Raw genomic sequence first — 25,943 nt, forward strand, 5'->3', positions numbered from 1 at the left:
CCATTTCTCTCACTGCGTTTTCCTACAACCATTTTAAGCCATAGTCTGCCTGTTCAGCAGAGGTAGCAAGTTGCCTTTCTTCGATCAGATTTACATTAACTATAGGTTTGTATTACAGAGAGAATGCCATGGCCAGAATTAGGCATCTGTAACTGAATTACCTGCTCATCTTGCCAAGTAATAGCTGAACCTATAACAGTTTAGGAGAAATTAGTTGACCTATTAATCTTTCTACAGGAACACAGTTGCCTGCAAAGGAACATTTGCTTCAGGCAGATGTGCATGTGGCCCTGATCTCTCTGTGACAGTGGTTTAATGCTTAATCCCTGTTATGGTGAAGTTTTCTGAAAAGGCAGTCTGTTACATGAGAGCTCTACTAAGACAACAATTTTTGGTGTTAGCTGCAGTAATGTCACTTGCAGTCTTGATTAGATCAGTTAGATATTTAGTTCAGTTAGACCAGCTGTTGTGTGGCAGGAATTCTACTTACGAGTGTGGCTCAGATTGTAATAGGTGATTGAAAGGCAAAAGTTTCAAGCGTAGCAGTATCCTGAGAAAGCCAGCATTTAAAACATGAAAGTATTAAGCATAAGTGTTATTTTTCTAAAAGACTAAGCACTGAACTAGCGCCGCTTCTACTGAAATCAATACAAGTTTTCTTAAGTTTGGTGGAAGTGTAATGAGCCACTGTTTGAGGACGTTGAAATACTTCTAGTGCCAGTGTGTCCCTTGCTGAACCACAGATGTACATCGGTGTTTAAAAATAAAACCCTATAACATCTTCTTGAAAACTCTATCTTTTGCAAGAGAATGTACTTCTTTACACTAATATCCAGTCAAGAATGTAGAAAAAGAGTCATTTTAGGTCATTAAGATGAATTGCCTTCCACTGCAGCAACTGCAGAACTTAACGTACAAGATTTTTAATCAGATCTGGTTTGTTTCAGCAAGGTGGTTTTAATGGTATCTATCGCTAATTATCACAGTTCTATAACCTTTTAATTTTGACATGATTAATTCCTTAACATTATGACCAAATGAGTGCATCTGCCACATTTTTTAGGTGAAAATGGTATTCATTTGATTTCTCTCACATAAATTATTTCATTGATCCTTTTGCACAGTTATCTGTAACAGAAATACAGACGAGTTTCAGAAGTCTGGCCTGGATGAACTTTCTGAAAACTCTTGTGATGAATGTCAGATTTCACTGTCATTTCATTTGGTCATATGTAATGTGGGTTCCAAGTGAGAATGCTTTCGATGTACTTTGCAAATGTCTTCTAGAAGTTTTGCTTTAAAATAAAAAAAAAAAAGTTGATATATAAAATATCCTAAAATAACAATCAGAATTTTAAAATATGGTAATTCTAAAATATGAGAAAAGTATGTGCATTTTTTTATTACTTTGGAATTTCAAAGAGTTTAAAAAGCAGTTCTGTTCAGCATAAGTAATTCTACACAAAAAAAAAAAAAAAAACCAAATTGTTGAAGAAGATCTTGCAGTCTGTCTTCAGAATTAAGCAGTTTAATTTTGTATGCCTCCTAGTGCGCCCTCTGTATGTGGGCTGAGATCTATTTCTTAGTACAACCATAACAACTCTGGCTGCTCTTATCATCTCCACATCCTACTCAGAGGATGCTAAAAGTGGAATTTTCAAAAAAGCTCATTCTTGACCTATGTGGTCCCAAATTAAGGCTTTTACCAAACTCTGTGCTTTGGTAAATACATTGGGTGCATTATGAAACCTTACTCCTGTAACTCCTGTATGATTTAGTAGCTTGTAAAAAGCTACTGTATAAAGTCTTAATGCAAGAATCTATGTTCCAAACTGTCTGCTGTTGACATATCTTTTTTTTTTTTTACTGTCACTGTATTTTAAACGCCGCTCTCCAGTATTTGATTTCTAATATATTTTAAAAGAGCACATCATTTAAGTCCTTCTCTGTTTCAGTCATTTAAGTTCCTCTGACAAGTCCTGCAGACTGCCTGCCATTTTTTTACACATGCCAAAACTGACAAAGACTGAAAAAAACATTAAGTGGGATTTGGTCTCAGAATCAAGAAGGAACAAGGGTCAGAGATATTTGGATGATGTTAAAACTTCATCAGTTAAATTGACAACCCTGCAGACTTCAGTTGGCATGACTGAAATGTTAACCAGTAATTAATTTCTAGGGAAAACTCTTACAATTAAATTCAGTTATTATGTTAATCTCAAGTTTAATAGAGAATGACAAATCGCCTCATATATTTAGCCCATTAGAATCCCACTATCCTGCTCATTTGTATACAGTTTACTTTCTTAAGTCTTCATGACACTATGGACTTTGGTGAAAAGTCAACTTTGTTTAATAGGGATAAGTGCTCAGTTTGGGGTATTTTTAGTTGCTGTGTTTGATATTTTTAGTCACTTAATTTTGATCTGCATATGGTAAAGCTTTTTTTTTTTTTTCTTTTTTACATTAAATGACAACAGATAAATCTTGAATAACTCAAAAGACATTTGCTGTTAATTAACTTTAATACATTTGGGGGTCATCGCTAAACTAAACACATTAAACACATGCATTGTTGTTATTATATTCCTTGGTAGTGAACTATAAAAAAGAACAATGACCAGAACCAGATGATGATGGCTTTTTCATAATATATGAAGTAGGTACTGTTTTTACTGAACAAATAAAACTGTGTTCTCATCAATTGTGCTATTTTACATGTAAAAGGGATGACTTGTTTCTGGAAAACTGTGTTCCAAAACTATCTTCATTAGATCAATAAAATAATGCTAATTTAATTTCAATAGAAATACTCTTTTGTTCTCAGAAAAGTCAAAGTTTTATTTAGATTTTAGCATTTATTATATTGATGGCATACTATTTCTTCATGGAGGCATAGCACATATTTTACCTTAAAGTGAGCAAGTGAATAATATGAATGCAGTGTGTTATCTGTATACAGTATACATGCGGATATGGGTATAGTTCTTGCCCAAATGCTTTGCTGTCTAGTTATTTTTATCATTTATTTTTAGAAAGTATGTGTTGAATTCTGCAACATGAGTGTAGGGAGAAGTAGTGGCAGTGTTCCCATTTACATGTAATAAACCTTTACAATCCATCTTAGAGGAAATGTGTGTATATGTATATATGGAAATGTATATATATCTAGTTGACAAAATAGCAGGGGAAATATGTAGTTTAAGCAGTAAAGTGTAATGGTATTGTCTACTTTCCAATTGCTTTTTAGAAAATAAGCAAAATCATGTACATGCCAAATTTTTATTCATTTAGAATATAAGATTGGTATTTATTTCTGTGTTTTGGCTGATTAAAAACACTAGGATTTCCTCTCAGTGGAACATAGCTGAGTCCAAAATGAATGAATAAACTGCATATGTATGTTGTGGTTAGAGGAAAAGTGAGGGTTTTCTTCATGCAAGACAATAATTAACCACAATATAGCTCCGCATTAACTGAATTTTTGAAACTGTAAGCTTGATAAGGCATTAGGAACAACAGCACTAGAGTTATAAAAGTAAACTCCATTAAAAGGCATACACTATATCATGTTTCTGTGTTGCTCCTACATGAGCAACATTGCTGAATCTCATTTGTTCCTTGGAAACGTCATTTGCCAAAGAAATAAGGAATGAAACTTAGGAATACTGACTGAAAAAGTTAATAACTGACCACAGTGATTCTTTAAAACTTATGTAAAATGGTATTATTTTAGTATAAATATTTGTTGATGATCTCAGAATATAACTTCTGAACTGACAGTCATTATTAGTAATCATGTTTTTAAGGAATTTTACTGCAAAACATAAGCAATAGGAGCCCTTATTTCTTGCACAGAAGACAATCCCATATTAGAGTAACATTAAAAGATTGTATGTCTTAAAAAAATCTAGACACTACATTGGACACCTATGACAGAACTTAAGAAAATTTAGTCCCTCCAGCTAAAGCATTTTAATGAGCTCATATTCCAATTACCACAAAAACCTATTGCATGCCTAGATTTATTTAGAAGCATTCAGGCTGCACAGTCCCTGAAGCAACCAGACTTACATATGGCTTCATCCTTCCTGAGAGACCTGATCTGGCAAGCATGCTTATTTCCTTCTGGCTTCATACTATGGGTTTGTGTGGCCAAGGATCCCTATACATATAGAATCATAGTACCATAGAATAGTTAGGGTTGGAAAGGACCTCAAGATCATCTAGTTCCAACCCTCCTGCCATAGGCAGGGACACCTCACACTAAACCATCCCACACAAGGCTTCATCCAACCTGGCCTTGAACACTGCCAGGGATGGAGCACTCACAACCTCCCTGGGCAACCTATTCCAGTGCCTCACCACCCTAACAGGAAAGAATTTCCTCCTTATATCCAATCTAAACTTCCCCTGTTTAAGTTTTCACCCATTACCCCTTGTCCTGTCACTACAGTCCCTGACGAAGAGTCCCTCCCCAGCATCCCTATAGGCCCCCTTCAGATACTGGAAGGCTGCTATGAGGTCCCCACGCAGCCTTCTCTTCTCCAGGCTGAACAGCCCCAACTTTCTCAACCTATCTTCATACGGGAGGTGCTCCAGTCCCCAGATCATCCTCATGGCCCTCCTCTGGACTTGTTCCAGCAGTTCCATGTCCTTTTTATGTTGAGGACACCAGAACTGCACACAATACTCCAGGTGAGGTCTCACAAGAGCAGAGTAGAGGGGCAGGATCACCTCCTTGGACCTGCTGGTCATGCTCCTTTTGATGCAGCCCAGGATACGGTTGGCTTTCTGGGCTGCGAGCGCACGCTGAAGCCGGCTCATGTTCATTTTCTCATCGACCAGCACCCCCAAGTCCTTCTCTGCAGGGCCGCTCTGAATCTCTTCTTTGACCAACCTGTAGCTGTGCCGGGGATTGCTCCGACCCAGGTGTAGGACCTTGCACTTGGCATGGTTGAACTTCATAAGGTTGGCATCAGCCCACCTCACAAGCGTGTCAAGGTCCCTCTGGATGGCATCCCTTCCCTCCAGCATATCAACCGGACCACACAGCTTGGTGTCATTGGCAAACTTGCTGAGGGTGCCCTCAATCCCACTGTCCATGTCACCGACAAAGATGTTGAACACGACCGGTCCCAACACAAATCCCTGAGGGATACCACTCGTTACTGGTCTCCAGCCGGACATCGAGCCACTGACCACAACTCTTTGTGTGCGGCCATCCAGCCAGTTCTTTTTCCACTGAATGGTCCATCCATCAAATTGATATCTCTCCAATTTAGATATAATGCAACTCAAGAGGAGGAGGTATCCTCTTTTAATTCCTTGCCTCTCTTTCCTAAGCAGCCTGTGCCTGGGCTGCAATGGTGCCTATTACCCACCAAGTCTTCATGCTTCCCACCATGTTATAGGGCAGTGACTGCACATGAAATGATCCCCATTTGTTGCCCAGGCTCTTTCTCTCCCTGTACAGATATTTGAGGTCTATTTGTCTCTTGCTTCTGAGCCAAAATTAGAAAGTCCCTCTTGTAGTCTTTTCCCGTGCATTCATTCTCCAGTTTTAGCATTTACTCACTTCTTGACTTGTTTACCTAATACCCATAAACCAAGTTTAAAGCCCTTCTTGTTAGGTTGCAGATCTGTTCACAAACACATTGCCTCCCATAAAAGTTGGTTTTAAAATTAATTGGCCTGTCATTAAGCGTATTTGTAAAGTCTCTTCTTATTGTTAGAATCCTACATTGGTCTTTATTTTAGAGTACTGAAGCAACCTGTCCCTTGCCCTCTCCCTATTGTAAAAACTGATGGAAGATAGACACAAAAATAGCCTTTCTGTTTTTTTGCCATTAAGAGGTAATTAACCCAAACCTTCAGTGCTAATTACCTTCTGTGGGTTCCAAGACGTGCATAGTCATGGAAGAGATTAATTGATGTGGATAGCAAGAGCAACAACAAAGGTACTAAGTTCCTCAAGCCTTGCAATTTTAGCTAGCTGAATGATCATGCTGGAATGGAAATGTCAAGAGTTTTGTAGATGGGAGTGAAAGACAAGCTACTGATCAACTGATGGGACCTTGCTAAAGGGCTGAAATCTTGTCCTAGGGTAAATTTAGGAACTTTTATTCTGAAGGCTGCAGTAGAAGAGTACTTGCACACTGGCAGCAACACCTCCTGCTTCTGGATGCAGGCACTCTTTTCCCTAACTTAGCTTCTAGGACTCTCCTTTTCCTAACTCTCTGTCCTACTCACCCTTCTTACTTCCCTCCAGGATTCTTGGTCCCCTACAGTTGCTGCTCAGACAAGAGTTCAGCTTTGTATAAGTGATTTGCTGAGGAGAGGCAGGAATTTCATTAGCAAGAGGGAAACACTGAAAACTGCTTTTAACCTTCCCCTTCTGTTTTTGGAGCGAAGAGGCTTGCTCACTCTCACATGAGCTCTAGTGAAGGGGACCCAGTGTGGAGGCAGGACAAGATAGGCAGAGAGCACATGTACTTGGGACTGCTCAAGGCTGTTTTTGCCAGAATGTGAGATAATGCTAATTAGTGCATAATGATATTAGTACTGCGTGGTACTGCATGTATTCACAATTCAGTACTAGCATGATAGTATCATGCTGGCCACCAGACTTCATGGTACAAATTTCTTAGCTGTTGCAGTTCAAGCATGATGCCTTCATTTTGAAAGCTTAATTCTTAATGCTTTGACTGAAGAATCTCATCAGGCTTAAAATCCTAGTCTATGTCCCCATAATGTTCAAAATCACCAAGGTTAGAGCTGGAAAAACTTTTACATCTTGTCTGAAGCAGTGCAAGCCAAAGATGGTCACTGTACCACATTTGCTAATGTTTCAAATTTTCATGTGTATGACCTACGTAAATTTAATTGGTTATTAGGGTATAGCTGTATGACTGGAAAATATTTTAGTGCACATTTTAAGGGTGATAGTGTTGTAGATTCTCATCTACTTATAATCCCCAAGTATTTTGTGATAAGCTACTATTAGGCCTAAGCACAGAAAAATCTTAATTTCAAATAGGTAAGGAAGGATTTTTATGTAACCTATTATTCTCCTCTGTTGCTTAAACTGTGAGTTCTCAATCCAGCTAACATGCAGTGCTATTTTATTTCCTGCAGAATACACTAAAAGAGAGCCAGGCCTAGACTTGTGTTAAGCTTCCATTTAAACAGTTGTTGTAGGCAACCAAGGGTGATCACAGAATTGCAAGTGTATGAGAAGCTTATTCCAAAAGCAAGAGTAGAAAGGTACAGTGCTCTGTAGTAGTGTTAATGTGTGGAGATGGGAGTGTTTATCACAAAGCTATCTGAGAACCTGTTCAAAGTTATTGAGAAAATGCTGTAGGCAGGCTTGTAAATTTGTACAGCAAACCCCAAACTAATTCTGTTGTGAAGAAATTGCTATTAGTGTATTTTGTAAGTATAAACCTTATATATCTATTTTTAATGTTTATCACAGTGAAAATGCAGCATATTCTATTTGGCTGTAGTGCTTGTCTGCAAATAATTTCCCAGCCAGTGCCATTGTTTGCAAATATTGTATATTTGTAAAATACGCCTTGCTAATTATTTGTGTATAGTTCATTTAGTAGTCACCATTTGTGGCCTAGCAATTAGATGCTTACCCATTCAGTGAATCTAATTTAACAGGTTTTAAAAATTGCTTTGCTGAGTCAGAGCTCAGATAGAATAACCTTTTTAATTGGAAAATAATGGAGAATAAGTTATGATTGGTGGATAATGTCACCTTATAATTACCAGCCAAAATGCAGGGATATTTAAACATTGTTCTACATGAATATCAATCACTGAAATCTTTTCAAATGCCAAATAATATGATCTCTGAGCACCAATGAGCAAAATCATTTATTCCAAAATAATGTATATCTCTGTCATTGTTAAGGTGATTATAATACTAATCTGTACTAATAAAATAATTTAATTCTCAGCCCTTTCAATACCCTTTGAAATACCCTATGAAAATATCTCTAACTCAGGAATGCTTATTTTGTTATAACCTTAAATGTTTTTATTAATAGTGAAACAAGGAAACCTTTACAATTACTTAATGAAGAAATTCTAGATTATGCTATACATCTATAAAAAACAATTAAAATGCCAGTTTTCAACTTAAGCAAGTTTATAAATGCTTTCAATCTCTTCTAGGCCAATCTTGCGTTTTTTGGTTTTTGTTTTTTTTTTTTTTAATTTAAAGAAACTATTCAAATGCAAAAAATTAATGTAAACAAATGTCTAAGTGTGAGGCAACTCCATGGTTTCTGAAATATCAATAAGAGCAAAGTAATGCTGCCTTGGAAGAGAAAAAAAAATAAGGAAGATAGATTTCATAAGACACAAGGGTATCATTTTAAAAATGGGTGGCAAGGGGTGGCAAGGAAAGGTTGGAGGCAGTATCTTATCTCATTCTGAAATCAATGAGCTTTTTTGTCATTAACTGTGAATGGTGCATGTCATCAAGCTGTTTCATATTGTATCCGCAGCAGAAAATTTTTCACGTGCTTTCACATACCGTCACATACCCAACTTAGCTAGCATTATAAACATATGCAAAGAAGGATGTTAATTGACTTTTTACTGTAAAGCCTATCCAGAAGTTTAAACAAAACTTCTAGGTTTTGTTAATAAACTGGACTTTTTCTTTCTAACCTGAAAGGCAATCAAAGAATTGCTATATATATACAGCAGTGTTTAGCAAATATCAATGCTAACTAATGAGTGATAATGACTAGTTCTTATTATTGAATTACATTAGCATTAATTAACATGGCGCTGCACTGGCATGTCACCAAGTTGACAAATGAAAAAACGTTGCAAACTAAAAAAGACTGTCTAGAAAGTTTAAACCTGGCAGAGAGGTCAACTAGGCAGATAGCTTTTTTCATAATTTGATCGCAACGACTAAACATTTAGGCATTGATACCTGCACATATGCTGGAAATTCTGTCAGAAGTCATTAATAGTCCAGATCTAAGCAGTTTTCCAAAAGTTTTAAATAGTCAGTTTGGCTTTGTTTGTTCTGCTGCGTTTTATAAGGGATGCTTTCCAAGAATATGGTATGTATTTTGTGGAAGAGTGACTTGAAGTAAGGAATACTTCCAGTTAATGTCTAGCTGTCAGATCTGATACTGACTTACAGACAGAAGGTTTTGACAATTTTAAAATGTAATAAGATAAAGCAGTACCCATGTTGCCATCTGAGTGTCTTCCTACAGAAAAAACCCTATATAAAACATTATGTGATAAATAGTGATGATGGTTGTTCTTTTAAAAACTTTTTTTTTTTTCCCAGTCTAAAACATATATGTGCAGTTGGCAAGGGGATAGCCTGTGTTTCACAGTCGACTTTGCTCTGGGATTTACCTGTTTTGACAGTAAAACAAAGGTAAGAATTAAAAGGAGAGAAAACACAACTCTGTTTTATTTTACAATTGTTGAAATTTTTATTGACCATAAATTTTTATGTTGATCAGTAGCGGTCATTTTTTATGTTGATGAGTATTTCTTCCTCAAAAATAGTGAAATTTTATTTATACAGCGCTACTGAAATGTAGTCAGTTTGGCATAATTATAGTTGTGCCTTAGCATGTAAAGATAATTTTTGGAGAAAGATATAAAAAAATGTAATTTTATTTTTTTCAAGTAATAAAAGCAAAGAAAGGTGATATTTAGCAGAGAACTTGGTTTCTTATAATGAAGAAACTTCAAGATGTTTAAAAGATTACCAGTCATGAAATAAATGAAGTGTCACCTGATTTTATTTGTTTTGAAGCTACAAATATAAAGTAGTTTCAATTATTCTTCCATCATAGGAAATGTAGGCCATGTCTAAAATAAGCAGAACAAGAGCAAATGCATTTCGAAGTCATAATTTTGAAGATTAAATTCACCTATAATGCAAAGCAGTGGCTATATATAAAGTGCTGCTGGGGTAGTTTATGATGCATGCCAACTTCTAAACCCTGGCTATAATTCTACTGTTTTCTATATAATCTAGTGATACTTTTATTTAAATTATTATAAATTATTTTTATACCTTTTGTTGCCAGTAGAAGCAAAATTACATACATAAAATATTACTGTATTAATAGAGCTGTACAGTAGAAAGTCTGTCATCTGAAATACGATCTTTAACTCCAAACTGAAAGGATTATTTTTAAGATATATTAAAGAAATTCAGTCAGTCATTCTGAGATAAGAGGAAACATACTGAAATTTTAAAAGCTGACACAGGATCTAGTTTTTGTGCATACAAGTACATTTATATTTCATCTGTGTGAGAGATGGTGTATCATCAAGCCTGAGTGAGGCTTCTGAGTGAGGGTGGCTTCTGCATTTCATCTTACTTCTAATTGTCAGCTGGAGATAACTGTGTTGCCTTATAGGTTTTTCAGAGTATTTCCTAGCACCACTGAATAGATTGGTGAAGTGGTCAAGCAATTAACAGTTCATCAGGGACACAGAAATTTTGCTGAAAAAAAAAAATTTTTTTGTTTGAGATAATGAATTTCAAATTAAAATCACCTACTGATGCAAAGAATGCTCTTGCACTGTAGCAGGTGTTCATACAGGCTTATTAAAATAAAGGCCAGTCCCTTGTCTGCTCTAGGACTCTGAGACTGGATCTCAAATTTTGGGCAACCAGCTCATGTGCTTATTAAAAATATTCTTTCTTACAGTCTGGGAAATAATATAAAAAGGGCCTTCTTATTAGAAATAATTAAACAAAAAGTGTAACAACTTTTGCTTAGTAGTATGATGGGTTGGATGCCAGGTGCCCACCAAAGCCACCCTATCACTCCACTCCTCAACTGGACATGGGGAGAAAAATACGTTGAAAGGCTCATGAATTGAAATAAAGACAGGGAGAGATCATTCACTGATTACCATCATGGGCAAAACAGGCTCAGCTTGGAGAAATTAATTTAATTTATTACTAATAAAATCATAGTAGGATAATAATAAAATAAACCCAAATCTTAAAACACCTTCTCCCTACTCTTCCCTTCTTCCCAGTCTTAACTTTATTCTCAATTTTCTCTGCCTCTCCCCACCAGTGGCACAGGGGGTTGGGGAATGGTAGTTCCTGAACTGTGGTCAGTTCATCACTCATTTTCTCTGCCACTCCTTCCTCCTCAGGGGGAGGACTCCTCAATCTTCCCAGCTCCAGAGTAGGATCCATCCCATGGGAGACAGTGTTCAGGAACAGTCTGCTTCAGTGGGTCCCCCCAGGGTCACAAGTCCTGCAGCAAACCTGCTCCAGCATGGGCTCCTCTGTCCATGGGCACCACAGGTCCTGCCAAGAGCCTGCTACAGTGCAGGCTTCCCACAGGTCACAGCCTCCTTTGGGCATCCTCCTCCTCCAGCATGGGGTCCTCTATGGGCTGCAGGTGGAGATCTGCTCCGCTGTGAACCTCCATCTGTTGCAGGGGGACAGCCTGCCTCACCATGAGCTGCAGGGGAATCTCTGCTCTGGCACTTGGAGCACTTCCTGCCCCTCCTTTCTCACTGACCTTGGTGTTTGCAGAGCTGTTTCTCTCAGGTATTGTGACTCCTCTCTTCAGCTGCTGTTCCACCTCGGTTTGTTGTTTGCCTTTGGGGCTTTTTTTTTTGGTTGAATGTTTTTTTTTCTCTTCCTTAAATATTTTATCGAGTGGCACTACCACTGCTGCTGATGGGCTCAGCCTTGGCCAGCAGAATGTCTGTCTTGGAGCCATCTAGCATTGGCTTTATCGGACATAGGGGAAGCTTCAAGAAGCTTCTTACAGAAGCCACCCCTGTAGCCCATCCCACTACCAAAACCTTGCCGTGCAAACACAACACAAGATGTTCAAGGGGATTCTTAAACTTATTTGAAAGAATTATTTCCTACATATTCTGTTCCAGGATCATCCATTCCTACATGTTCTGTTCCAGGCTTAACTCATTTTGCCATTTTGGGCCCATCACAAAGATACTCTTGTGGCCTGCAACTTCTTAATATCTGATCATAGAGTTTCTTTTCACCTTCTTGGCTTGGCTGGTTCATCTTCTCTATCCTGTGCTTCCAGCTGCTCATCCAAGATAAAGGGATCCCAGAGTGTGCATTTTCTTCTGCCTTCCAGAGCCATCTACTTCTTTTCCACTCATTAGAGTCATAGAATCATAGAATAGTTAGGGTTGGAAAGGACCTCAAGATCATCTAGTTCCAACCCCCCTGCCGTAGGCAGGGACACCTCACACTAAACCATCCCATTGTCAACTGTTGAGAGAGATAATTACTCCAGCAATGGCTATTATTGCTAAATTGTTCCTAAGTTCTTTCATCTCCACCCAAGCTGTTATATAGTGGACATTCATCTATCCTATTTAGATCCAAACTCATTTAAGCTTTGAATAGTTAGTGCATGGTCTAATTAGGACCACTGGACCCAGTTAAAATCTGTTCATGAATGTAAAGTTTAAGCACCATCAAATGCTGTAGCACAGTTGGGTTTTTCTTCATCTGTTATATTTGTTTAAGAAGTCAAGATGTTTACGTCTGCAGGGAACCAGGGTGATAGAATGATGCTTTTTGTGCCTTCTGCAAACACTTTTTTATTTATAGGGCATTACTTTTAAAACTATGAGTAGTGTCTCAAGACCACTGGTAGCACTGATGTACATAAAAAAGTATTTTGCGATGTGGTATATTGGAAAATGGAGCATAGCAAACTTTTTTCTGTGTATGCTTTTGAAATCCCCTTCAAAGCATTTAAATTGTGTTTCTTCAGCAGTGTCCAGGGACTAAATCACATTTCAACAGGTGCATAGAATTTTCATTGAGATTACAGTCACAAAGGAAACATCAGCGGGTGCAAATTGTTACCTTGTATTTTTTTATATTAATATGTTTTAGATGATCAATAGAAAACATTCAGATAAATACAGAAAATTACGCTGGTTTCAAAAATATTTTCCCATTATTTGTCTTTAAGATGTATCACCATAACTACTAAAACATACCCTGTCAATCTAGGATTTGCCAACAGTAGTAAGATGTCATGCATAAACCTGGAGGTTACCAAGAAGCCTAGAATTCTCATATATTTTTTAAATGTAATGTAAAAAAGTATTTTTATGGTTTGCAAGGCTACATTCAGTAATAATATCTTTGCATTTCTGTAACTTATTTTAGCTTAGGTTTTTAAACCACGTTATACACATCAGTAAATTCAGGTTTGCAACATCTGTGTAAGACATTATTATGTTATGCAGATGAACTAGGTGAAATATGAAAGATCAAGATATGGTATAGAACTATGTTCATAGTGAAGCAGATACAAATATTGTCACAAATCTTTCTAGATGCCATGGATTTTGGTATTGTGTAGGCAACTGAAATATTTACATTTCAAATGATTTCTACGTGGTTATTTAATTAGTGACTATAAATATTCAATCTTTTGCTTTCATCTATGACACTAAATTGTTAATTTTGTTTGCTCTTCAACCAGCCTGTTATCATGTGCTATGTTTACTTTCTTTATGCTTTATCTCAATATATGATCTTCCGTCATCAATTTACAGTTCTAGTTAAAAGTGTGTAACAGAGTCTTTAACCAAATTTCTTTCTCTTTAGAATGTGCTGTGGAGGTTTAAATTCTCTCAGCTCAAAGGGTCTTCAGATGATGGGAAAACAAAAGTAAAGCTGCTGTTTCAGAATCTAGACACCAAACAAATTGAGACAAAGGTAAGTAACAGCCTCTTAGTTTAGTAAAAATTTAAATGGAATAACTATCAAGGCATCAAAAAATCCATTTACTGCTGCACATGCATATGATGAACTTCACATCACAGTTTATATTTTTTCCCGTTTTCTAGAAACTCCACAGTAAACAGAAGTAATGTAGTATTTATAGACTTATTACAGTATTTGTACAAGCCTGTTACTGAGTTGGGTTAGGATGCTGTTTTATTGTTTCAGAAAGACGATTTCTGTGAAGTTGTTTAGTCAACCTATAATAGATATACCTAAAATCTCCTTTTAAAATGATAAAGGAAAAAGAAAATTATTTAAATGCTAAATACACTTTCAAGCTGCTGTATATTATACATTTTAAACAAATATGAACTTAAGATTTATCAATAAAAGATTATGTAAACTTTAGTAGCTTAAAAAAGGGAATATTGCAAGAGGCCAAACAATTCCTGTAACCTACTGTTTCTACCATGAAATAAGAGCACTCAATCCTTTTAAGGATCTGTAATTAAGTTGTGGAGGCATCCAGTCACTACTATAGATGAGATATTACTGGTATCTTTTTATTCCTTTTCTCTAGCAATCAAATAAAATTGTGAAACTTAGAATTCAGATTCCCATCTGAATTTCAGCAGTTTCTACTTCAGGACTGTAGTTTGAATCATCATCTGGGGGTTTGGCTATAATACCTTAATCTGCACTTATTCTGTCCTGTGATGAAAAAAGTTGTAAGAAGAAAATCCCTAACCTTCCTTGCTTACCATAAAGTTACAACAAATGCAATATGTCTTTCTTTATCCATCTATATTGGTAAATTATTCAGTATTTCATCAGTAAACTTAACCTGAGTTGTCTGTTGGCTCTAGTATAAAAGATATTATATAATATAAATTTTCCATGTAAATTTTCCTGTGAACAAATGTGGGCAGATTTCACAGTAAAAAGTAACCCCGTGGTGCAAATCTAATCTTCCTTCCAAATTGCAGTGTCTCAGGAGTGACTAAACCATTTTCGCTAGAATTTTCTTTTAAAAAGTAATCTGTTGTGGAAAACTGATATGGTAAATAACAGCTGAAATATTTTGTATTTGGAAAAGTTGTATATAGCTTATGTACCTGAACACAGGATCCATTACTGAGAAATTACAAGTTATCTTTATACAAGTAGATACTCTTAGCCTACATGCCGTATACCGTGAATTTTCAAGGTTGCTTAAAAAAAAGTTAAAAAAAAAAAGGATTAGTACTTCCATGATTGTTATGAATGCTTTATCTCCCTTAGCTAAACTGTAGACACCTGAAAGATGAGACTTTTTTTCCCAAGCATATTTTAATTCCGTATTTCCCTTTTCTTCTCATTTTTGGTTCCTTTTATACTCTGTAGAAAAGAAAAGATGGAATTACATTTTAACAATTTCTTCACCTTGGGAGCAGAGAGATAGTTTGTATATCATTCTTCACTGCACTTGCTCTTTTGCCAGCTTGGGCTAAATATTTCTTTGAAGAAAAAGAGGAAGGAAATCATGGTGGTGCTAGAATATTTTGAGCCATGTTAAAACTTCAACTAAATGTTGCTGGTCTCATACACTTCTCGTCTGTTACACATACAACTCAAGAGCCCTGCATATTTATCTGAGTGCATTCAGTATGCTTTCTTCACTGACTTGTAGCCTCAAATCTTCTGTAATTTCAGGGTGGTAGAGTGGTACAATGTAATCTATTTTGCAATTAGTGTGCAGCAATTTTGCAGTTAATCCTGTTCTCTTTAAAATAGGTCAGGAGAGTGGTCAAGAAAACATTTCTTTTTTAGGTTTCCTGTATACATCTGAGAGGATATTTTTTCCATATTAATACTTGTGAGAGATATGGCAAATTGAGTGCAAGCAAAGCTCTCTCTTTACAGCAGCACTAATCTCAAGCATCAATAAACCATAATCTGGCACTCAAGCCCTTCTGTATTTTTATTAACATGGGTTTTGATTGCTAAAGTCTGGCAATTTGCTACTGAACATCTTGAAATTTTGAAAAACATTTACAAGATTATGTTAAATAAAAGTTAAGATTTTGCCTGCATGACAGTATTGGACAGTCTTACTGCTGTTGGAAATCTATTTTAATATTTGCTGGAATGGGTGAATTTAGTTGGCTGCTTTTAGACAAGCGTCTCCAGAACAAATTTTCAGATGAGTTTCTCGTGCATTAGCAAAGTTTGCATCTGTCAACGTATCATTTAAAAGTGTTTCAGATATAGCAGTAGATAGTTGCATTTGGAATCACTCAAGCTGAAAGTGAAAAGCCATCTGACTCTTCCCAGGTCCCTATAGAACGCTGTTAAAAGACATAAGCACAATAGGTAGATAGAGTTGCAATTATCTGGCTCTGACTACTGGCTTCATAGATATGGTTTTTATGCTTGCAGGGTAAGAGCACCATTTTAGCTTATTCTCTTTGTGCAAGTGACAGTCAGAAAGAGAAGGCCAAATAAAAGTTTATAGCTGAAGAAGCTTTCATGCTATAGCTGATAATTTATCTCTGCATGCTTATAACAGTCTTAGCAAGCTGTGCAATACTAATACGTTTGTTTTTCTGAACCACAATATGGCAGCCAAACCCTGGTATACTTGCAAGATATAAAACTAAACTTAGAATTTCCTTTTCCAGTTTGAATTCCAGGTGGACTGGAACTGAAACCTAGATATCTTTGTTCTTTCCTTACGAAAGACATGGTGATCATTTGAATCTGTTTGAAATAAGTGGAATAATACAGTAGTAATAGCTATGCTTTTCTCAACAACTAATAAACACTGAGGCTTACCAAGGTCCTTAAAGAAATCATGAAACTCACAGGGCATAATAACACTATCTGTCAGTGTCTTCAGTGCCTTCATTATCTGCCTGTTGTGTGATAAAGGCTCATGTCTTGTTCAAAAATTCTTGGAAGTAATCAATAAAATTAAGTGTGTATGTGGTAGTGATGCAACAGGCATGTCAAGCTCTTTATGATGTGTAATAAATCCAGTTCTCACAGGTGGGTGGACAAAACAAGAACATATATTTTTCTTACTCACCTGTGCGCATATAGTGATCGAGGTCAGTGCAGTGTGCACATTTTTTATGTTCTCAGTACCAGCAGGCAGTTTTGCAGTCTTGTCCTCCCACTGCTTTAATCCAATCTTTTATGTTCTTCTCTTGCTGTCTTCCTTCTGGTGTCTTTGTTGTACTTAATCCACTTATTGGGATACATAAAGTAAACTGAAATAGCTTTGGTTATTGAAATACTAGACATGCACAGATTCCTCTAAATAACAGCAAAAATAAACTGATAATCTTAATTAAAAAAAAAAGAGCAGCAATCACAGATAAGGCAAGCAAGCATAATGGTGGTCTTAGATAATACAAAGCAAACAAAATGATCAGTTAGCCAGTCATCTACCTGGCTGGGTATGGAGAGAAATATAACTTTAAAAAAAAAAGGAAAAACAGCTTTTCAGAGCAATTCATTTGTTTAAAAGAAGTGTCACTGGTGTTATTTTCTAGGAAGAATTCACATTACATTCTAAACCTGAAGAGGTCAAATTTCCACCCTTAAGGCCACATTCTCTTGCTAAAAGACATATTGTTTTCATGTCCTCTGACTATGCAACATCTACATTTTTCCAAGCTAGGCGGCTATCCCTTTCTTTTACCAAATCATATTTCCAAGCTAACCCCCAGTCCTCTGCAACTTTCCGTGTTGTAATACGCATGCAAGCCATATCCACCTCCAGAATACCCATTCCCTGAGCAATCTGTGTCCTGAGCATTCAAAAATTTTTACCCCAACTTTTGTTTTGGATATATATGACTATTCTTCAGCATCTGCACCTGACTAGCAGGTTTCCTGCCTTCAGGATTGTGAAGGCAGCCAGCATAGACATCAGACATCCTTCAGATACAAAGCACTGTAGCCTTACCCTCATTTTTGTTCTCCTGGGTTAAATACTGCTGTGGTAATCTACATTTCTGGGTGCTTGTGGTACATGAAGCCTCAGGTGAACTCCCTCTGTGAAACCACTATAGCTGACCACATCTAACAGAGCCCTGCAAGAGGACACCTCCAGAGATCTTCTCCTCTTTTATGATCCCAGATGATAGCTCACCCCCACAGATAATGTAAAATAGTGAAGACGTGAGAGAACGTGAGAGAAGCAAACCAGCTGTTAAAGTGCATGAAGAGTGCTTGCATGCCACCTGTTTGGCAACCAAGCTCTGTAACAGCTTCCAAAAATAGCACCATTCTTGAAAATAATCCCCCTGACTGAGGGACCTGCACTATTAAATGGAGAAAATAAAGTGCTGTCTTCACATAAAACATAAGTTCAATAAGATGGTACTGCTCCTCTTTCAACTGTATGTAGATTATATTTTATAGGAAATAAATTATTGTTGTTTATATTATATATTATAAATTTAATATGTTATATATTTATTATATAATATACATTATGTATTATTTATTGTAGAAGAAGTTCTTTACTGTAAGGGTGCTGAGGCACTGGAGTGGGTTGCCCAAGGAAGCTGTGAATGCTCTATCCCTGGCATGTTCAAGTCCAGGTTGGACAGAGCCTTGGGTGACATGGTTTAGTGTGAGGTGTCCCTGCCCATGGCAGGGCGATTGGAAGCAGATGATCTTAAGGTCCTTTCCAACCCTAACTATTCTATGATTCTATGATTAAATTTTATATTATTATTATATACTGTGAACTCTGACAAAAACAGAGAGAACTCTGCAGTAGGGGCATTGGGAAGAACTGATTGCCAGTAATAAGGCATTCCTGTATTTGCTCTTATCCTGAAAGTTTTCACATAATATTGTTAGAGTAGTCTGAAATCCTGCCTACAATCTGTGTTGTTACTCCTGATTGCTTATCATGATAAATATATGTAGATAAGAAGTGCATTAATCCAGAGCAGAGAAATGAAAAGCTTTGGGAAAGTCTGTCTTTGACCACATTTGGTCATTGTGTTAAATGTCAGAACTGAGATGACATTATTGGATGATATTGTTATTTTGGAGCACATCTAAGACAAACATGAGTGAGTTCATGTTTTAGAATTTACTGGTTTTAAAGATGATAAATCAGGAGGTGTAAACCTTTTACTTGAGCCAAGAATTGATATACTGAGATATGTTATATCATACTGAGTTATATTGTACTGTGTACTTCCTTCTAGTTTTATGAAACTCGGACAATGAGAGTTAAATAATGACACTTTTTTCTTAAAATCTTTATATTAATCTTATATTAATATTTACAGTAGACATCTACTGTCTATAAAATACATTTTAAAAAACTTATTCCCACACTTGCTCCATAACTATCAAGCAAAATAGAAAAAGCAGATTTTCTTATGCCTCAAAAGAATCAGGATAAAAATTACATGGGCTTAAATTCCTCAAAAGGATTTTAACCGACATTCATGCTTCATTTTTCTTTTACAAAGAGGTCTAATTTTGAGTATGAGGCCCAAATGATTACTTCAGCAACCAAATGCCAGTTTTTAAGTTACCTAAGTGCTTAGCTTGATACAAGTTCTCAAGAGGTTTTTCTTCTTTTAGTATGATTGCTTCTTAATTTGTTGACTAGCAAGTATTCAAAAGCAGACGTTTAAGAGAGTTTTGCCCCTTCTCTCAATGTTACCCTTTTTTCTCCTTTTTTAACTAGGTATAAATGATAACAAATGGCACATTTTGCTTATTGGTTATATCAGTTTATGCCCTATTTTTTTATTAGCATTTAATTAGGATTGTTTTGTGTTCGCCGGTTTTTTATAATCTTGGAAGTGTCAGTTTGTAATTTAGCAATTTATAATAATCTGGTTTAAATCACTAATTACTTCAACAGTTGGCATAAAAAATAGCTATGCATTGTTTCTGAATTCAGATGGTTTTGTTTGGGTTTATTTGGCTTTTTTGAAGGTTGTAGCAAAACCGGTTAATTTCAGACAAGAATTTTTGAAGGGAGGGGAGGGTTATGTTAACACATTCTCAAAGTTGTTTAATTGAGAAATTCTTGAGTTTCTAGGTTCTGGAAGGAGTTAAAATTTGTTTGTCTGATAACAACCCACACAAGACAAATGATTACATGCACCTAAAAATCTCTGCTTACATATTATTTGCAGGACGTAAGCTCTTAAAGCATAGTTCTCTTAGGCTTCTGTGTGAACTAAGCAAACAATATAAGGACAGCTTGCTGCCAAACTTTCTGTATTCCAAGGCTATCGCATCTGAGGTATTTCCCTGTAGTTTTTGTGGATGTTTTATAGAGAATAAAGACATTTCTAAGGCCTGTAACACCATGGAAAGAGTGTAGCTTGGGAACTTCTTGAATATCATTCTATTACTCTTATTGTCCAGTAATATTGCTTACTTTTACCTTATGCTGGAGTGAATAGATGGTTACAAAAAATTACATTTTCCTGGGAATAATAAATTTGCTTAGTGGGAAGTAAAATCCCTGAGACAATAAATTATACATGCCTGAGGTTGTAAAGAAACTGTGTACAGTAAAAACCAAAAAAAATCAATACAATGTCATTATCATGAACTATAGCCCTCAAATATTGTCAGGGTGTAACGGTTTCTTTCTGACGCTCCTTGTTTCTCTTTGCCTTTGCTGTTCCTTACTTCTTACTTGTTTCTTCTGCTCCAGTGTGGCTCCTTCATCCAGGTGTTACCTGCTCTGCCATGGATCATCTCCTAGCACACTGCTTTTTTTGTGAATTTTGGGAAATTTACTGCCCTTTCTTATATGTGTTTTCACAGGGGTGTCATACCTGGACTGTGGGGTTGGCTTATCCATGCCCTGTGGTGGGTGGGTTGGATGCTGCTGGAACCAGCTGTGTCCTCACAGAAGCTCCTGCAGCTCCCCCCACCACCAAAAAAAAAAAATAATTCCCAGTTATATCCAATATAGCCTTAGAAAATCATGCCCCACAAATATCACTGAACAATTTAAGACTTTTGTTAGTAGTAAACCCACTCCTGTCTAGTAAATACATGGCCTTTGACAGCAAAATAGTGCAATGGTGAGTTTTTCCAGAACATAGTAACCTTGAATTCCAAATATTCTTTTTGAGGCAGTTTTGTTGAGAAGATACGGTAAAATACTGTGATATGAAAAGCAGAAGTCCAGTACTTTGCTTTCTGTTTAAAGGCAAGCATATGGAGTGTGTCTCTATAAACTACTATTTCAATGTTGTTGAAAATGTCTTCTCCCTAAACCAAATATTGTCCCAAGTGTCCCCACAATAGATTTACCAGCAGCAGACTTTACAAATAGTAGTATAATGTAAACTGAGCTTGTTTCTTTTATTGTATTTGTTGTCGTTGTGTCAGAATTACTCCATTTCTGTCTGGAGAGATTGGGAAAAATAAATTTATCTTGTGCAGGAACATGAAATATGTTATAAAAAGTCAAGGGAATCTGAGAACTGGTTAGGAGTATCTCTGCCTTTGTTTGTGAATTAAGGCATATGAACTTCAAACCCAGCCATATTTCTATATGGAGGCTGTGGTGTGACTTCACTTTAGCTTCTGCCCTGCTTATCTGACTCTCTTGTCAGGGGTTGCCAAAGCATGTGTCCTTCTCCCCTCCCTGGCTGTGATTTGATACTGCGTCATACCCAAACATCCTTATGGAATACTTTAAAATATGTTGCAATATTTGAATGTTCTTGCAGATGTGCACATTTTATTCTTAAATCTTAGAGTTCCCTATAAACATTCAAATTTTTATTTAAAGTCCAATTGTTGTTTGCTGATTAGTCTGTTCTGTATTTATGTAAAGTGTTTACAAACCTGAATATGAATTCACATTTTCTCTTCCTTTTTTTCCCTTTTACTTCCTCTTTCAGGAGCTTGAATTTCAGGATCTGACAGCAGTTTTACACTGTATTCACTCCTTTATAGCAGCAAAAGTGGCATCTGTGGATCCAGTATTTATAGACAGTCAGAGTATTGCAAGAAAATATATGTACACTAACTGATATTAGATTATATGTTGTGACTATGGAAAATAAATTATTTTCTTAAAGAAAGTAGTTATTTCATTCACAATGTTGCAACTGTGTGATTTTATAAGAAGTCTGTAGTTGTGTTATCTGTAACATTAAGAGTTTCCACAATCCGTTAAACATTTTGAATCTATGAGATAACAAATATTAAGTCAAACTGAATCAGTTTGTTGTCTTCAGCATTAATCTAAAATTCTAAGTGAATATTCATTCAATATTTTTTGTGGTGTCATTTTGATTTCTGCTGTCATGGTCATACATGCTCCCCCTTACTAGATAGAAATGTGGAATATCATTTGAAAAGTGGGTGTCCAAAATTTGGCCTCTAAGTCTGTTTTCAAAAGTGCTGGGCACGCAGACAATTTCTACTAGCCTTCACTGTAGAAGAGAACTAATTATTGAAGACAACTGCCATAGGAATTGAGTTTTTATCTTCCTTCTATATGTCTGAAAAATTGTAGTTCCACAGTCCAGGTCTTTCGAGTCCTGGGAGTTTAGCTCTGAGAAAACAATAAGTGCTCTGTTTCAGATCGAGGAAAAGACTTAATCACCCACATGACTCTAAGCATATTAAGTAGGCCCAGTGAAGCACAAGCTAATGTTAAGTATGAATTTAAATATCATGGTAGATCCACTGAAGAGCTTTGGACTCTGCTAAAAAAGCCTCCTCTCAGTTTTAGATAATTTGCCTTAGGGTTTTCTTACCTATTAATAAAGCTTCCATGAAACATTCATCTGTTCATTCCTAGGTTGCCTTGATGCTATCCTTTGCTGTGATGCTCTGTATGGTTGAGAACAGATTCTCTAATAACTGTTGTTTGCAGTTACAACTGGTGCAGTACACCCAGTATAGGGTGAACATAAAACATAAAGTTTTTTCTGGGCCGTGTACCTTTTTTTTTTTTCCCTACAGCTCTTACCCGGACTTATACACAAATGAAGTGGGTTTTGTTGTTGCTAAGGAAATAATATGGTTGTACTTTTAACATATTCCTAACCTTCCTTCTGAAATCATATGCACAGATAATATTTCCTGCTATTGAAAATTTATATAAAAGGAAGGCATTTTAATCTTAGGGCACTTCCCCTGTAAATAATACCAAATACTGCAGGTTAAGATAGAAGTCTTAGTTGTTCCCAAGTACAGTTTTGAGGTAGCATCAGGCAATTATCTTTTTTTCTTCAAGAAAATAAAACAGTCAAAAACTCGAGCAAGGAGAATATCCTAAATAGATACAATGGATATGGAGCAAATTCATCAAAGTTCTCCCTAAATTTTAGGAGTCTAGTAAAGTGTCCTGCTAAAGTAAAAGCCTAAAGTTACTGTATCCTAAGGAAAAGAGGTAGGTGCCTTTAAAAGCTCTCAGGTGACGAGTGTTTTTACATAACTTTAGTGGTTAAATTTAGTCGGAAAAGTTTGCCTTCTCAGGTCTTAAGGCAGGTAGTTGTCTTGTCAGACTGCAGTGGGACCTCAGGCACTTAATTTAAATGGATGCTTATCTGTCCACCTAAAGCTTAGGTACAAATAAAGTGCCTAAAGTAGATGATTTGATCCTACCATAAGGATTAGCTGCTGCCAAGTGTTATTCACAGACAAATTCATTTGAACAGTAGGGACTCTGTTTGCAATTCCAGCGTTGTTTATGGTTCTAATGTTGTTTGCAAGGAGGCATAGTAGGGATGCTAACTCCTGTTAAAAGAATGCTTTGCAAAGGTAAGAAATATTTTTGTTAATTGTAAATAAATATTTATAACCATAATGGTATTTTTTAAGGAAGATCATCCAATTTCATATTACATTTTTTCAAAAAAATAAATCAAAAATTGTCTTTTTTCTCAAACATGCTTTTATTCAAAATGTTTCATTTAATAGTCAGCTTTCCATTTTATTTTCAGCCCTTTGTATTTACTGAGATTTTAACATTCACAAATTATAGCATTAAAATTTTAATAGTTTTCTTACAATCAATTTTCAGTTAGTAGCATGAATTATTATAACTGACAGAGTGTAGGATGAAGAATTATGGATTTCCTTTGATTTTGCTCTTCTGCTATTTTCTCATATATGAGGTTCACCAGTAACATGGAACAGCAGGAAATTGTACCAGCTAGTAGTGGATTGGTATTACAGTCAGTTAACGATTTAAGTATCATGTGATTAAAAACATAGTGTATCTCCCCAAATACTGAAAATTCAAAAAAAAAAATAGATTAAATAATCTTTTATTTCTACAAAAAAAATCTGCAGTTCAAAATAAGCATTATTAATTTGGGGTGGGTTTTTTGTTGTTGTTGGGTTTTTGGTTTTTTTTTGCAAGAGCAGCTGGATATTACACATTTTCCTTGACCACCTTCAGCTTTTTCAGTGAGGTTGCTTATACTGATTTGAAGTAATTTTGTTATTAGTTTCATGGAATTTCTAAATTATTTTGGTCTTTTAATGAGCTATGTTCTCTACCACTATTGCAAGACAATGGTTTTCTTCTGATATGTCCAAATCAATCTGAAGGAATATTAGAAAAAAAATTCTTATAAATTCACTCTCTGGATTTAAGGGTTGTATTTTAGAAATAGTTCTCCAATCATATTTTTAATGAGGGACCTACTGATCCTTGTTAGCTCACTTGCTTCTTGCTTCCTTTCACATTCCGCAACAATCTCAAGGCAGGGACAAAAGGCCTTCCTCAGTCTCCTGAGGAAGTTGTTGGAGCCTGGGAAAAGCTAACAAACTGCTAGTTACTCAGCTGTTACATAAGTTGCGTAAGACTGCCATAGTAACTTGCATTTCTTTGTAATTGTCTTGACAGGGTAACATATACCTCATATGTAAAAATGTTGTGCTTCCAATTTGTTTGCTTACTCCTATTCATTGCATTTTTTTATTGTCAGTCAAGCATATTATTTTATCATTGCCTTCAGAGTGTGTATCATAGAACACACGGATATTTTCCTCTGTCAAATTTCTTGAGTATTGCACCACTTTTCAGCTCACTGAAGACCTCAAAATAGCAGAATGTGCAAACAGTAAATAGATCTGCTGCTGCTTAGGTAAATTTTGCAGTCACTCCTCTGGAATCAGACACTGAGGCAGAGGGCACTTGCTTTATGTGGTTGGGCAGCTGGAATGTCAAATATTTAATTATCAATGAAAACAAATGAGAAATTTTAATATGCTTTGTTCATACTTGTGATATATTAAGCTTTAGTCTTACTAACTATTCATTATTCATTTGTGCATAGCTTTTATTTTTTCCTAGGGAGAAAACGTGATACCAGAGTTGAATAAGGGGTAAGAGGAGAGAGGCATTTGCTACAGCAGAGCCATAAATAGCAGACTAGGGAAAGAAGCACACAAATAAAGAGTTAGAAAATTGTGCACCATCACAAAATCAAAACAGCCACTTACAACTAGAAACAGAGTAAAACCTGTATAATTTCTGTATGTCTGGATTATCTTTATGTCTTTATTTTAAACTTAAAACATGGTTAAAAGGCTAAAATTAATCCTGTTGATATTTGAGAATATGGGTAGTACTCTTGATTTAAATGAGAGCAAGGCTCATCAACGACATATAAACTAAGGAGTGGCAGAGCATGGATTTGGGCGCTGAGCTTGAATCATACTGCTGACTTGTTGAAATAATTTCTGGCAATTTTTTCTCCACAGTGGTTAAAATCTACAGAAAAAATCCTGGACAGTCAAGATGATAGCTCAGGTCTGTTCCCAGTAAGTGGCTTGGTAGTGCTATCCTGTTTAAAACACCAGAGCATTTCATAGAGGGGATGTGGCCAGACACTGCCAGATGATCTCAGGGGTATAAAAGAGGCCCTAGCAATTTTAGTTATAAGTTTAGATGTTGCCAGAGAGAGTCTCTCTGACTTCAGTTGAAGCAGAGCCTCGTTCACTGTATCTGACCTATATTATTTAATTCTATTTTTGCTTATAATCATAAAGCATATAATTTTAATATTGAGGCTCTGCTGATCCAAAGCTCAAGTTCTGGAAATCTGACTTAATTCTTTTCACAGCAGGATCTTATAAAAAGTATTTTGAAGTGATTTCCACCCTTAAGCCAGTAGGCCTCAAGCTGAAACAGGGAGGGGACGACTTAGCTGTGACAAATTTTGCAACC

General features: G+C 36.2%; 1 protein-coding gene across 7 annotated transcripts in view; it reads left to right on the forward strand.

Annotated features, from left to right (window-relative positions):
- The window catches only part of SNTG2 (syntrophin gamma 2), a 268,538-nt gene extending 246,385 nt beyond the window's left edge, over positions 1–22,153 (forward strand). For 6 of the 7 annotated variants that reach the window (XM_065679173.1, XM_065679175.1, XM_065679174.1 and 3 more), the window contains 3 exons: positions 9,329–9,421; positions 13,637–13,747; positions 21,652–22,153. In XM_065679173.1, coding sequence (XP_065535245.1) covers positions 9,329–9,421; positions 13,637–13,747; positions 21,652–21,783 — 336 coding nt within the window. In that variant the 3' untranslated portion in view covers positions 21,784–22,153. The remainder of the gene's footprint in view (positions 1–9,328; positions 9,422–13,636; positions 13,748–21,651) is intronic. The other variant, XM_065679177.1, reaches the window with a different exon arrangement.
- Positions 22,154–25,943: the final 3,790 nt, after the last annotated feature.

This window comes from Lathamus discolor, chromosome 5, assembly GCF_037157495.1.
Source record: "Lathamus discolor isolate bLatDis1 chromosome 5, bLatDis1.hap1, whole genome shotgun sequence".
Lineage (NCBI taxonomy): Eukaryota > Metazoa > Chordata > Aves > Psittaciformes > Psittacidae > Lathamus > Lathamus discolor.